The 16,242-nt window shown below is 38.1% G+C and overlaps 1 protein-coding gene across 1 annotated transcript in view; it reads left to right on the forward strand.

The window, feature by feature from the left end:
• LOC121731651 (myelin transcription factor 1) overlaps nucleotides 1-11,427 on the forward strand; it is a 33,524-nt gene extending 22,097 nt beyond the window's left edge. The window contains exons 11-16 of the mRNA XM_042121202.1: nucleotides 1,167-1,377; nucleotides 6,462-6,656; nucleotides 7,422-7,484; nucleotides 8,008-8,297; nucleotides 8,867-9,027; nucleotides 9,939-11,427. Of these exons, the coding sequence (XP_041977136.1) occupies nucleotides 1,167-1,377; nucleotides 6,462-6,656; nucleotides 7,422-7,484; nucleotides 8,008-8,297; nucleotides 8,867-9,027; nucleotides 9,939-10,259 (1,241 nt within the window). The 3' untranslated portion in view covers nucleotides 10,260-11,427. The remainder of the gene's footprint in view (nucleotides 1-1,166; nucleotides 1,378-6,461; nucleotides 6,657-7,421; nucleotides 7,485-8,007; nucleotides 8,298-8,866; nucleotides 9,028-9,938) is intronic.
• The last annotated feature ends 4,815 nt before the right edge of the window (nucleotides 11,428-16,242 follow it).

Raw genomic sequence — 16,242 nt, forward strand, 5'->3', positions numbered from 1 at the left:
CTTTCGATATGATCAATCGTTGACGAAATAGAGTCATCACAAAAGGAAAATCGTTCGAGATTAGTAGCAGTATTTTTTGTCTTTATCACGAAATTTGCTTATCCGACACAGAAATGCATATTTCTTCTATTATTATATGAAAAACTCTCGCATCTAAAAAGTTAATTACACAAAATTTAATTAACACGCCATATTTAACTGGAATTTCGCAAGTGTACTCTGCGGTGCCGTAAACATGCGAGCAAATTAGCGTCGACCGCGATAACGCCGCGGCGTACATTGCTAATCCCGGCGTACAGGCGTCTTGCACCGCAACGCTGTGTGCCAAGACCCTAGGGACACATTTATGTGTATATTTGCTTTATTGTCATTATTTTTACTTATGCTTGCATAAAATATTTTGTTAAATTGTTGCTGGTGTAATAGGTTTTTTACTTGAAGTTAAGTCACAGCTGCGTAAGGTCATTGACCTCAGCAGCTCCTTAAACTTTCATTCAACAACTATAATACCCTTTTAAACTTTTAAGGTTCTCAATTATTTTCTGGCTTAAACTTTTTACTTTTTTTTTTTTATGAAATAAGGGGGCAAACGAGCAAACGGGTCACCTGATGGAAAGCAACTTCCGTCGCCCATGGACACTCGCAGCATCAGAAGAGCTGCAAGTGCGTTGCCGGCCTTTAAAGAGGGAATAGGGTAATAGGGGAGGGTAGGGAAGGGAATAGGGTAGGGGATTGGGCCTCCGGTAAACTCACTCACTCGGCGAAACACAGCGCAAACGCTGTTTCACGCCGGTTTTCTGTGAGAACGTGGTATTTCTCCGGTCGAGCCGGCCCATTTGTGCCGAAGCATGGCTCTCCCACGTATAAAATTTTGTGGCCAAGGTCTCTATTACAATTTACATCCCAAGCCTAGATCCTCTAAAACTGAAACTTTTTTATTAACTAAATAGCTTCGGCTACCACTTTCACAGTGCAATATAGAAGTGTACTGAGGACTGAGTACTGAAAGTATGGAGATAAAAAGCAATACTTGCATAAGACGACTGATAATAATTACCCCCAAATCTACATAATTATACTAACAACTTACTAACTTGGCTGAACCTATAGTCAGTTAATATTCACTGACACACTTCTTGGTTAACTAACGCATTACCCTAACTCAGGCTACGGCGGTGTCAGCCCACACCCAGTCGCCGGTTACGGCCTGGCCCAGACCGACTACGCGGCAGCGGCAGCGGCAGCGGGCTACCAATACCAGTACCAGTGCGGGGCCTACCCCCCGCCGCCCGCCTACCCCCCGCACGCGCCGCCCTACTCGCCGCCCTGCTATATGCCGCCGCCCCACGCACCACACGACAAACCCAAGGATACCAGGTAAATAGTCTTATGGTGGTCGTTTTTATCCGATTACAGCATAACCGCAATGTATAAAAGTGTGGTGAATTTTTTGAAAAAAAAAAAAGGAGGAGCTCATTGCTCCTCCTTGACAGAGTGTACTATGTATATTGTATGTATGTGAATCGTAGCAAGTTTATCCGACTCTAATGAGGTGTCAATAGATTCGTTATAATTGGCCCGCGTATCGTTACTACTAAGTATAAGTACTACCAGAGATGTGAATTCATAGGCAGATAGCGGACTTTCGTAATTTGGCCGCGTTTTATTTTAAAAAAGAGGCTAAAAAGGAAATAGTAAAGACTAGTCATCAAGAGAGTGGATTATATTTTTATAGACTTTAATGTAACGTTGCAAAAATAATTATTATTAGTAGATTACGTGTTATCTACAATTGAAACGTTTATTTTCTAAAATAACGCTTGTTCTAATTTTCACATTATCTACAGAGTCGTGTTTTCGTGAGTTACATTGTGTTACCATCGTGACTACGTAAAATAATACTTATTTTATTTTCCAATATAACTTACTGTAACAAGATATACAAATACTTGTGTAGATAACTATTAACCATACTTAAAAAAATAACCTACTTAATCTAAAACAGTATAACAAGACTCGTCTTGAATAGAAACCGATAATAAACTAGTTAGTAGAGCTAATTGCAAACGTGTAAAGAGTATACAGTAGGCCATCTTCATACTATCACCCGAATCTAGTACACGCACACATAAGCAAAATTTTACATAACTTTAGAGTGCCGAACTTTACAGTACAACGTATTACGTATCTCTTTGTTGAGATTTGATTTAAAGAACATGGCCAACTACACTACTGTTTATATATTTTGTATTTCATTAAAGAAGTTTTAAAACTGTTTATCGGAAAATATGTTCACACACACACACACACGTTTAGAATGTGCTAGTAAGTCTCACGCGAGCGCCAGTCTAAATATACCGGCGCGCGCGCCGGACGGCGCTCTACATACCGCAATCGGATAGATAAAATACAATCGGCCCTATCAACATGCGCCGAAACAGGTAAATAAGTCATTAAATTATATTATTTAAGATAATTATTGACTTATTAGAAGTTTAGGTTTAAATACCAAATATATTTGGTGAAAATATATAATGTTTTTGTTGTTAAAGTTTGATTAAAATTATATGGAAAATAAGTGTTATAAATTGTGTTATCATTGAACAAACAAAATGCACTCGCATTCTTAATTTGTTGTCGTTTTACAACATTAACATACATTTTATTTTTAAGTTTGATTCAGTTCCAAAAAGTTTTGTGCTGAATCAAATGTTTTTGACTAACGTGTTTTTAGTGACATTTTTCAAATTATCTTACGATTCAAGTGACAATTAAGTCTCACCAGCCAAAAATTGCTATTAGTGATTATTATAATAATAATTTTGATTATTTAAGAGGAGATAACCCAATTATGATTGATGATTAGAAGCAATTGGTGGCTTTGATTGTGTATCTATCATTTACCTACTTTTGGAGGTAGTAAGTGCTGGTTTACATTGATGATATTATATTATATAGTTGCAGGCGGAAGTATCATTGGTACTCGTGGCTAAATTAGCATTCAATGACACTGTCAACCGAACACCGAAGTCCAGTCAGCTGTATCAATGTAAATCAGCACTATCTAAACTTTAGGCAGTTTTAAACGCGCATTCCGAAAGCTGAAGTTTTGAGAGGGGAGTTCGGTACACATACGAAATCGCGCTTTTCCTTTGCGCGTTTCGCCGGGTGCCTGATCTAAAGATCGTTTATGATGTCAGCTACTTCCGAGAGGAGTACCGCGCTCGGGACCTACTGCAGTGTCCGGTGGAGAGCTGCGACGGATCCGGACACGTGTCCGGCAACTACGCCACGCACCGCAGGCAGGATGCATTGGCAGTGTTTCCTGCATGTTACTAAACGGATGCTGACAGACGTGTTACTAAATTGATACTGCCCGGTGTGTTACTAAACGGACGCTGACTGACAAATTACTAGAAAGTGACTGGAATGTTACTAAACCGATGCTCATAGGTGTGTTACTAAACGTACGCTGACTAGCGTGTTACTAAGGTAGGCTGACTGGAGTGTTACTAAATAGACGCTGACTGAAGGTTACTAACCAAAAGCTGACTTAAGTTTAAACGTAGGCTAACTGGAGTTTAAACGTAGGCTCACTGGAGTGTTACCGGACTTATGCCGATGTCTAGCTCATTTATAATTCCTGGCGAAATGAAATTTGGAAGCAATTTCAAAATAAGTAAGACTTGTTGAATGTAGATTGTAGATGTTCGATTTTAAGATGTAGAGTAAAATAATAAAAATTCAAATCTTTATAGACTAGATCGATTCACAAAACACATTTTGAATCAATAGGCGCAGTGTTTTCGAAGAGTCTATCAACAAACAAAGCTGTATAAGTGCGCTACTTCTGTTATAAAAGTACTCTTGGCTGCGCTGAAATAGATACTTTACATTATTTGCCTCGCATTTTAAAATAATAACCTATTTATTTAACCTACTTATTTCAGATTCATTTAATTTGTTTGTCAGATTTAGATTTTTCTATAATTTTTAAGAAAGTACATATTGTTTAATTTGGCTTCTAACATTTAAGATATTATGCTCGTAATTTTGACTTAGGTTTTAGGTTTCCGTATTCTGTGGTTCCGTATCAAGACGTTTATAATATAACACGAGATGGTAATATTACCAGTGCAGTGTTCGTCGGAATGCAATTTGTGTGACAATACACTTCCGTCAATTGCCAGCAATGCTAGCACGACTGTACCCAGTAACACTTTGAACTCTACTGCTGTTGTAATAAGGGCGATGTGTGTGTACTGTCTCAACCCACTTACATATTTAGCGTACAAACGAGCATAATAACGTTAATGTCCAATATTGTGTAACAGTGTTGAATTTAACGTGTGTGTGTTTCTGCATCTTAAAAATAAATACTAATACTAATTATTATTGTACGTGAAAAACTGAATATTCTAGATACTAAATTAATATGCATTACAAAAACTACAGATAGGAGTTTCATAATAATTAATTAATTATGTGCAGAAAAATAAAGATAAAAATGTTATGGTAAACAAAACGTTACGAAAAGTCCTGGATTTGGTTTCGCTATAATGTAGAAAAGTTACAAAACTTTAACTTAGCAACAAAATATCTTTCAAAAGATTTCAAATTCCAAAAACTGATCATAAAACACTCAAGATGTTTCGAATTTGACGTGATTTATCTACGTGGCGTATTCTCTGAACTCTTCTGTCTTTTTATAGAATGCCGTATGCGGGTTGTAAACATTTAGAATTAGATACATAAACATTACGCTATATTTAAAATTCAGATGCATTTTAACTACTTCCTTGTTAGTCGACCGTTTGGAAGAAAATTTTAAACAACTGACGATATAAAAAATCGACGTCTCTACTTTACAAGAGAGGAGTATCGCTGTATTCTCCTTTATGTATTGAAAGGATTAAATTTCAATTTAAAAATTGGAAAAAAAGTGTAGAAATTTCATAGGAAGTCATTTAAATAACTAGTTATTTATTGAGGCACCTCCATCGTGGGTATCGCAGACACAATATATTTTCAATTGTTATGCGGCAGCCGGCTGCCGCTTGGGGAATGGGAATTGATGAGTTAAGAGGTTTTTGTACATAGAGCTTTCGCGGTAATCGATAAATTTCATATTTGATTTCTATTTCCTACTCTACGGTTGCAATGATTGCAAATGAAAATGTCTGTAATTGCCTGCACCAATGCCAACTTTCAGGTATACAGGCATTACGTAAGTGCTTAAATTAGAATACCTAGAAACTTATAGCTAACAGATTTTGAGGAAATACCTTAATGTTGTTAAGAAAATATTTAGGCCTTGTACCCAATACCACTTTCGCGACTAAAACAAATCTAGTGATACCTAAACTTAACATAAACTGTTTAGATTCTGACGGTTGAGTCGAGAATGTACCAAAGAATGAGACATACATACATTGAAAAGTTATCCTCCTTCTCGCCGTGGTCTAGTGGTTAGAGCGTCGCTCTCGACTCCGGAGGTCGTGGGTTCGAATCCCGCGTTGGAAACATGTTATTTCCAAGTTTGGTTAGGACAATGCAGGCTGATCACCTGATTGTCTGACAAGTAAGATGATCCATGCGTCGGATGGGCATGTAAAAAGTCGGTCCTGCGCCTGATCTCTCGCCGGTCGTGTCGGTATTCCGTCCCACTGGGTTATGAAAATAAAGGAATAGAGAGTGCTCTTGTGTACTGCGCACACACTTGGGCACTATAAAATTACTCCTGCGTACCTGGTCTGGTTTCAATGAAACCGGCCACCGTCACCGAAACCGGTGTGGGGAGTATTATTATTATTATTATTATTATCCTCCTTCTAGCGCAGTTGGTTAAAAGTCACCTCATAACGATTATCACGATTGCGTGTTACGATGTGCATGTTTGTTTTACAATAAGTATTAACTAACGTCGTGTTTTGATTTTTGTGTTAAAATGAATACCTAGATAATCTATTGTTGTGTTGTTGTAAAGTGAAATACGTGATATTAACATTACTAGTAAATATAAGCGAGTAACGATTAATCAAATTCTACCATACGGTTCTCGCATCAAATCATTAATGTATTCTGAACATCTTTTCTCTTGGTAGAAAGCTTTAGAGACCTTTTGGGACTTATATCCTTTTGTAGAGTTTTAAATATTCCTTTTCGATGGACCCTTACATTATCCTATCCTCTTCAGAACGAACTTCCATAACTATTTAGATTTCATTCAATCCTCTCTAGCATCCAGTGACCTATAGTGAGCCTTAAGAGATCCTTTAGGATCCCAGCCTATTTTAAGATTATTCGCAGCTCAATGGCCCAGGCAGCGCTGCTCTATGTTCTGGCTACTCCCACTCTAACCCTAGGGATATGTGCAGCTGTATATCCCGTCTTTCCTCCCTAACAGCCCCCCCTCCGTGTGTGGTGGGTCACGGCATTGTAAGCAGTCTGTATATGTGCAGCCTATCGGGGTGCCCGCGTGCGGACCGCTCGCAGCTGCAGCCCCACTCTCAGGAGCTGAAGTGTCCGACACCGGGGTGTGACGGCTCCGGCCACGTCACCGGCAACTACTCGTCGCACCGCTCGCTGTCCGGCTGCCCCCGTGCCAACAAGCCGAAGAGCAAACCCCGCGACGGACAAGACTCGGAGCCACTCAGGTGAGTCTCATGGTCATATTTTACAAGAAATAAATATCTTTAACTTTAAAAAAATACGTGAATGTTTTTCACATAAAAAACAACGTGAAAAATTAACATGTATTTTTATCACGATCGTGTTTTCTATTTATTACCAGTTAGCGTAAGTATGATATAGACGCGCCACGCCGCGAAATAACCATCTTATTGCCACTACCATATTTTTTTAATAAACGAATATTTATTCTTAAAAGCAAGTAATAAAATTAGAAATCACATGAGAAGTTAGCATAAAACATAGTTAGTATTTTAAACACAAAATTTAATTAATAAGTATGGTAATTAATTCCTTAATGGAATAATAAAAACATGAACAAATAGTTAACGGGACATTGGCACATATTATAAAGTTACTAGTTATCGCATGTAATACCAACAATACTCGTATATTATATTAAGCATTTCATCATTTAAATTCATAGCGCACATAGACAAAATATGTCCTCTGCGTTCCTTAAAAAAAGTTACGAAACTGCAGGAACAACACATTTATTACAGTAATTATTGTGTTAGTCAACTAATCTAATTATATACGTCCCAACTAATGCGTAGTTTTTAATAAGTAAACTAAAAATTAGATTAACTTTGCCAAGAAAACAAGCCTCGTCGTTTCTGGTCCCAGGTACCTAAAACACCAATTGATTCTGAGAGTAGAAAACCACAAATCTTTAGAATGTGATGTTTGAACATGAGTAAAAGATGACTTTGTTGATGCACGCTGCTCAGATGCCCTATACCGGGCTGTGACGGATCCGGACATGCCACAGGGAAATTCTTGTCGCACAGAAGGTAAGAACACCAGGAACAGCTGATATGGTCTTAGATATGTGTTGAAATGCATGTTAGTTATGATAATATTATAATACTTTAAGGGTATGAATAATATAATATGTATAAGTTATGTCAATAAATAGAGATTAATGACAAGAATTGCCTGCTTCGGAATACTGCGTTTTAAATATTATACGATACCAGTTCCTGAAATAATTATACCGGTCGTTCAGATTCATTTGACCTAAGAGTTTCCTATGAGAACCATGATTCTTGAAGTGACCAACATTAATTGGAAACCGATCGTTTCGGTCCATCGTAAATGAGTATGTAAACTAGTTTCTTAGAAAACAGATATTAGAAATCCTTGTAGAATTTGCGATGAATTGATACGATGAATCTTAAATTAATGGCCGCCTTAATGGCATAGTCCTGTGAGACGTGAAATATCTTCAAATGAACCGTCCAAATTACAAAACAGATTACCATCTCTGTAATTAACGTCTCCAACACACATACTCATCAACAATTCCGCTTCCAGCGCGTCAGGATGTCCCATCGCGAACCGGAACAAGATGCGAGTGCTCGAGAGCGGCGGTACAGTGGAGCAGCACAAGGCAGCGGTGGCAGCGGCAGCATCCGCCATCAAGTTTGACGGCGTCAACTGTCCCACGCCCGGCTGTGACGGATCCGGCCATATTAATGGGTCCTTCCTGACCCACCGCTCCCTGTCCGGCTGTCCGGTGGCCGGAGCGGGGACGCCGACGCCGCAGCCCAAGAAGCCGAAGTATCCGGATGATATCACGCCGCTGTACCCGAAACCGTATTCAGGTGAGTTATTCGGATGTTGTTTTGGACGAAACCTTGCAGTAGAGATACAGAGCCCGTTAAAAGAGGGAAAAATAGAAGCTATAAGAGATAAAATTAACAATGGGGGATAAAATTAAAGTGATCCAGGGGGGGGCAGCTGCCCCCCCCCCCCCCCCTGGATCATGTTGACGTCCCTACGTAAGTATATTATCTAGTACTTTTATCTCTAAAAATTAAAAATTAAGAAAACGAATTTTTGCCATTTGTTTGCAATACAATATTTTTACAACTAAAAATTATTAATGGCACCAGAACCCAGAACCTGGGTACGCCCATGGCCATATTATAATTATTGTAGATATAACTTGGCCTGCATCCTGCTAAATACTATTTGGCAATCTCTTTCCTTATGGTATTTACCGAAATCTGAATAATTCATAAGGCCGCACTAGGCGTAAGTAAAGTGTACTTACGCCTGGAGCGACTCGATCAAATTAAAAATCTTTTATGCCATATCGGGTTGCTTCGTTGCTTTACCTAGTGCAGTCTCTACTTATAAACGGAAGAAACTAACGTACCTTACGTCACAGGCATGGACATAAATATGCAGACGGGCAACGGCGAGGATCTGATGACGCTGGAGCAGGAGATCACGGAGCTGCAGCGGGAGAACGCCCGCGTGGAGTCGCAGATGATGCGCCTCAAGTCAGACATCAACGCCATGGAGACGCACCTCAGCCATGGAGAGCGGGTGAGTGGACATAACAGGAGAAGGGGTGATGCAACTAGTGCCTTGACGGGGCCGGATTTATAAATATAGGCCACTATACTTATAAAATAATATAAAATATTATACTCTAAGATTATAGATCCAAACCTCTACAGTCTACAAAAGCCGGACTCTCTTTAATTTTGGCCGGACAATAAAAATCCTGACTGTGTCCGATTCAATCCTAGCTACAGCCTTTCAACGTGTCATTTTTACTTGGGCTGGTCTCCCACTGCGGTGTATCTGTGTCATCGCACGATGGAGTATTGGAGGTTAAATTGCAGGGAATAAAGACTTGGTTTTCATCTCCAAACCATCCTATTTGGTTCCAAAAGTTCACTGTATGCGTCCGTTTTATTGCATTTCGTATGGTACTAGTTGCATTTACCCCTCTGATTCATATTCATATTTTTTATCAATTTGTGCATTATTCTATTATTTAACACAACGTTTAGAAAATTGAATAACTAATAAATCCGATCCGAGAAAGTTATAAGAACGAATTTATTTTATTGTCACGATTACTAATTTCTTTGAAATGTTTCTGCATTACGGATGGAATTAATCATTAATAATTATTATTAATATAAACATGAGCTGATTTATTTTATTTTTGTCTGATAACGTAGATGGTACACTCATGGCTCCAAACAACCAACTTTGAGTGCCACTAACAGCTCATACGTGTGTGAGTACACATTCATTACTATAACAACTTCCAAATTACAAAAATACTGGAAAGCGATTATCACTCAGATCCATAAGAACATTAACAAAGTGTAAAGAATAACTTGATTTTAGTTCATTGACGAAGTCTTTTATAGTTTACTCAATTAAAACTGAAATTAAATGTATAAATTTCTTAACGTTACAACTTTCGTTTTTTTTTTCAGGAGAACCAACTGATGTCGCAGCGCAACAACAACCTGAACGAGTACTACGAGAGCCTCCGTAACAACGTCATAACATTGTTGGAGCACGTGAAAATCCCCGGAGGCGGCACCGCGCTCGCCGCCACCGCCCCGGGTACCCCGGGGGCGCCCCCGCCCCCCGGCTCCGGGGAAAAACCCGCCCACGACAACTTCGACTCGTACCTCACCAAGCTCCAAACCCTCTGCTCCCCCGACGGCTACTGCCCCGACGAGAACCGCCCGATCTACGAAACGGTGAAAAACGCTCTCCAGGACTTCACAGTATTACCTACGCCCATTTAAGGCTCACCCAGCGCCGCCGAGACCGAACGCCATTGAGTGTTTGAAAATTTAAAAAAAAAGTGATCGGCGGAGCTTAACAAATTCTAAATTTAAAAATCGACTCGTATGATTGTGAACTACCAAAGATATTAAAGACTGTTGATTATCGTGAATCGAATTATGAGGAGTTAGTGTACAGTGTCGCTCGTAAGTTCTCGGACGTTATGTGTTCTGTAGATGATGTCTATTTTATAAAACGTTGTATACGATGACTTTTAGACATCACGTTTTAAATCGAAGTCGATTACTACTAGGATGGACTTATATTTTAACCGAAATAAATTTTAAATACTGTTATCCTTGTATGCTTCGAGTAAATATAAGATATCTATAGGGAAGATTTATACGATTGTATCTGAGCAATTTTAGCCCCCCGAACGTGCACCGTGCCGGTTCCGATGTAAATATGTATGTAATTTTGAATATGACTAGGTGTTAACGTTCTCGGTACAGTCGCGATGGCTAGTGTTTAGTCAATTGTCATTATTTTAACGAAACCTTTATTTTATTGTATGTGTTATACTTTTGTTTCACGTATGGATATGTGCCAAACGCTCGATCGAACCGGACCGCCGTTGTATTAAAATAAATTATCATTTATCAGTATAGATGTAACAAGACGAATAATAAACTTCTTAGAAGACTAGTCAGTTTGTAAATAAAATTGTGAATATGATAGTTGTCGCGTCGTACGGACGTTTTTATTTAAACTAGTTAATACGCGATCTCATTAGATCAAATAAGTTAACAGTCATTAATTTAATAGTAATACTTTATTTGTTAGCCAATGTTCACTCGCTGTGATTATGTTATTATATGTTATCTGTTGTATGTTACCTTATAATGTGATAGCTCAAGTTGAAGCGAACTGAGTTGTTTTGCAATGTTTTATTTTTATCGCTAAACACATGCAATGTCTCGTTTTGTTTTTAGATAGGCACCGAACGGTTAAATTTTATAAATTTAACAGGAAAACCCAGAATTTTAGAACACTGATTGGTAAATGTATTCGCATTTAAATACTAAACCTATTGCTATGTTACTACTCTGATTGTCATATACGTTTCTGTAAAATATTGAGTATGTGTTGTTAAAAAGAATAAAAGTAATAAATGCCAAGATAATACAATGACGTATTTTATTTATTACACAAAACACTTTTGTGTCTAATAGTACATCCTTAAACGACCTCTGTGGCTCAATGTGTCAGCGCCTTGGTAGCTCAAACCGGGGTCGCGGGTTCTAATCCCGCCGACGGAACAAAAAGTTTTCAAAGTTCCTGGGTCATTGATGTGTATTGATTAATATAATATGTATCATATTATACTAAACATCTTAAATATAGATATGTATCTATAGTATCGAAGTATTAAATATATTTCCGTTATCTGGTACCCGTAACACAAGTCCCTCAGGTACTTAACACGGGGCCAGACCAACGTGGTGTGAAGCGTCTATAGATATTATTATTACCTATTATCGATACAAATTATGTACATTGATACAATAATTACAACTTACTTGATACAAAACATAAAATATTCCTTTTTCTGCGATGTGGTATTTTTTTGCATTTTATACTTTTTATCCTATTTAAAAAATTAACGGTTCCTACATCATAAACGATTTTTGAGGCACCGGAGTTGCGGCACAGAATATATATTAGTAGGTTGCGGGCGTAATCTAGTGAGCTAGTAACTAATAAGTAATAACATTTTATACTACGCATAAAATATTGTAGTTGCCGGCATCAATATTACATTTCTCAAGAATCTAAAATCTAGGTAATAGTAGGTATTAAGCTTAGGACGCCATAGGTACAGTCTGTCAAGAAAGTGAAGAAATTAAAAAGTGGCAACATTGTAGTGTCATCCCTTTCAAATTAAAGTTGTTATTCCATTTGACTAAATTTAGAAATTCTAATTAGAAAATAGAATCCTAAAAAGAAGAGTAATTAGAAGCTTCTTATTCCACTTGTCCTAATTTAGTAACTAAATCAGTTGTGACGACGCGGCGATTTTGGCCAGACGTCTTCTTAATGGGTCCAGTTCTGTCAAAGCAACAAAAATTGTTGGTCTTCTCATAGGCATAGCTGTTGGCTCAATGAAAATGAAAATAAATAAAAGGCAAAAAAGATGGTTGAAAGAATTTTTGCTCCACGAAAAATTATGAATTATGAACTTTCTGAACTACTTGGAACCAGCAGACTTTAGAAATTACCTACGAATGGATTCCAGATCGTATAACATAATTTATATTGACTTTAATACATTAAAAGGTTGAAACCATCTAGCAACACTGATTTAGTCAGTCCGAAGCCTCACTTTTTCCAATTTAGTACACTATATATTAGTGTACTAAATTGGAAAAAGTGAGCTTTCTAAATGTTATTCCACTTGACTAAATTTAGTTACTAAATCATTTAGACGTCTAAATTTAGTCAAATGTAATAACAACTTAATCTAAAGTGTTAAGTGGCCCATTCACTATCCTGCATTGCAGTCCGCCGTGCCGTTCGCCGACTTATATGCAGGATTGTGAATGGTGTCGCAGGCCGGCCGCTATGCAGGCCTGCGACACCATTCATTTACTATTCTACATAAGCCGGGGCGGACGGCAAGGCGGCCTGCCGCCTGCCGTGAATGGGCCCTTTAAAAAAAAAGGGATGACACTACGATGTTGCCACTTTTTAATTTCTTCACTTTTTGACAGATTATAATATATAAGATTATAGATCTTAGTTCGTACTGTATAATAAGATTTGCCACCATACTACATTTTTAATTTATTGATAAGTCCAACCATCATTAAATAAAATAGGTAGTTTATTGTTTACGGTCTTCTTCTTCTCCTTCTTTTGGCGTAAGCTTTATTTATTGTAAGCTTAATTTAGGAGTTGCCAGCGTCAGAGTTGAGGCGAAAGATGTGAACAGTTATTTAAACGTAAACTGATTGTTATGCATTGTTTACGGTCTCTGAAAATTTTACTAAAACACATCCAGAGTAGACAGAATGATAGAGTATACCGACTTAGAACTGATGTTGAAATTTTTAAATTTGACGTATTATGACGAAAATCGTCGCTAGGGTTGTTAACTTGTTATCTACGAATTTAAAACTATGACATATTCGCTGGACGTGTTCCTCTTTGGTCGTATTGTTGTTTGTGTTTTGGCAAAATTGTCAGAATCCAATTTTGAAATCTTTATTTTAAATACACACACTGGCAAAATTAGCGGAACATTGGTAAAAAGGGCCAAAACTTGAACTCAAGTGGGCCGGGCTGTCTGAAAGCCTTTTTTATAGCTTCTAAGCTCATTCAAGAAATAAAATATTGAACAAAACTGGCAAGTTGACAGGTTTTTATAGCAATTATGCCGTAATAAGTGTTTTTCGATTATTGACGTCGTAAGTGTTCCTGATAAGAATGGCATTTTAGCGGGGTGCAAGGTATGCTCAGCTCATTTGATTATTTGGTTTTTGGAAGAACACATTGCTTAGATACAAAATTAGTGATTTCCCAGCATCTGCGACAGCTAGAGCTGTAACCACGATAGAGAAAGGTCACACCTACCGTTCGGTCAGTCAGGCCAGGTGTGTCGGCTTCCGTGGTTCATCGTAACTTTCAACGCTTTAGAGAAACTGGATCTTATGTTCGGAGACGAGAACAAGGCAGATATCGGGTGACAATGGTTAAGGATGACCATTTTGTAAGGAAACAAAACTTAAGAAATCGACCTCAAACTGCTATGCAGACACGAAACCTGTCGGAACAGGTCCAAGATGAACGTGTAAGTGATTGTACAGTAAGAAGAAGACTCAAAGAAGTTAAATTAAACTCAAAAGTGCCAGTAAGGGCACCAAAACTTGAGACAGGACACCGAAGAGCCAGGCTAAGATTTGCGCGTGAACATCAAAATTAGACAAGTGAGTGAAATCTTGTGCTGTACAGTGATACATTGTATTGACAGGCGATAAAGAATGTGGATAAATTATAAGGAAAGCTACAGGCCATCAAACTTACCGGAAACACTGGCCTATGATGCAGGCTTCGTAATGGTTTGGAGTTGCATATGATTTGGAGCCCGCATGGAGCTGATGATTATAGATGATGGTACTTTGACAGTACAGAGCTATAGCACCGACATCCTGGAACTGCATGGTGTGCCTTTTACACAGTTTTAGGTAGTAATTTCAATTTTATGTGCGTCCATAGAGTAATAAAATCGGGCATTATTACCTAAACGATGCTGGCGTAGCCCAGGTGGAGAGGCCAGCGTGGCCTACGGATGTGGATCCGATTGAAGACGTGTGGCACATCAATAGGTGAACGGTACGAGTCAAAACTCCAGCTCCAAAATGTGTCCAGGAGCTCGAGTTGGCGCTACTGGAGGAGTAGGAGAATATCCCACAGGAAATGATTGACAATTAAAATGCAAGCATGGAATGGCGTATCCAGGCCCTCTTGAGATCCATAGAAGGCATTACACCAGCATTACACGCTTTTAACATGGCATTTCTTTAATAAAAATGGAGAATTTATCTTAAAAACTTACTACTGAAATTTCAAAGATTTTCTTAATTTTTTTATTTTTGCTGATTTTTTTCTATTTTTCACGTTTTTATGCCCTAAATTTATATAAAATTTATTTTTTAATAATCAATTAGTAAATGAATAAATAAATAAATATATAAAAATCAGTGAACAATTTAAAAAAAATGAAAATTTTGTTATGTTCCTCTAATTTTGCCGGTGTGTTTATTTAAAAATAAATTATAGCAGCCAGCGTGAGGCACATTCCGTTCATAATCCTAGTGAAACCCGACGAATTTGACACATATTGAAACCTGTCCGTTTCTTTGCAGTCGAACTCATAGACATAATATATACTGTCGTAGTCGAACTACTGGTAGTTATGTCTATTGTGACACATCTAAGGACGCAGGCGCCATGCAGGCGCAACGACATTTTACTTGACATTGCCATTGGCTTATTTAGCTGAAACGCCAGAAGAAGAGACATACACCACCTCAACAAATCCATTATACTTTCGGATTCCAAAAGTGCCTTGGAAGCCATAATCACCAATCAGTTTCGCTCCAGATGCAAATTTCCATTGGTCTTGAAAATAAGACAGCTTCTCTTCAGGTGTCACACACAAGACTTACAAGTAATTCTAGCTTGGATACCGGGGCACAGCGGAATTACTGGTAATGAGGCTGTAGATTCTTATGCTAAAGACGCTATAAGTACAGGAGTGTCAAGTCAATATACAGTCTATTGCCAGGATTTAGTTCCGCTGGCCAAAACCCACATGTACAATAGCTGGCACAATATATGGGTCAGAACTAGTGAAAGTAAAGGAAAACACTATTTTAATATTCAAAATTTTATTCCAGTAAAGCCATGGTTTTTTAAATTCAAAAAAGCAAGCAAAACAGTGTGTTCAACAATTTGTCGCATGAGGCTAGGACACTGCTGCACGCCTGTTTTCTTAGCAAAGATTAGGGTCCGAGATAGCTCCTTATGTGAATGCGGCCTAGACGAGGGCACTCTAGACCATATTTTTTTCTCTTGCCCAAGATACCAACCTTCCTTATACGATTTCCTTCCCCCTACTATTCCTCGCCCTATCAATTTTACTTCAGTTCTGTCCTCTGTAAATACTCCCTTAGTTGAAACTTTATGTTCATACATTTATACTCACAGTATTAAATTGTAAGGTGTATAGGACTAACCCTAGATTTTTCAACAGTCACCGTACGCGTCTCATCATACCGTAACCTTGTTTCTTCATAAAGCCATCTCATAAAGTAAAGTCTTTGCCAAAACACTCTGATACTGGCAACTCACAAAGGAGCCATTAATAAAAAAGAAGAGACATTGACACTTGACAGCTAACTGTCATCTGTCAAAATGAGAGTGCTGTCATTTCATTTTTCA

The sequence above is a fragment of the Aricia agestis genome, chromosome 11, assembly GCF_905147365.1.
Source record: "Aricia agestis chromosome 11, ilAriAges1.1, whole genome shotgun sequence".
NCBI classification, from domain to species: domain Eukaryota; kingdom Metazoa; phylum Arthropoda; class Insecta; order Lepidoptera; family Lycaenidae; genus Aricia; species Aricia agestis.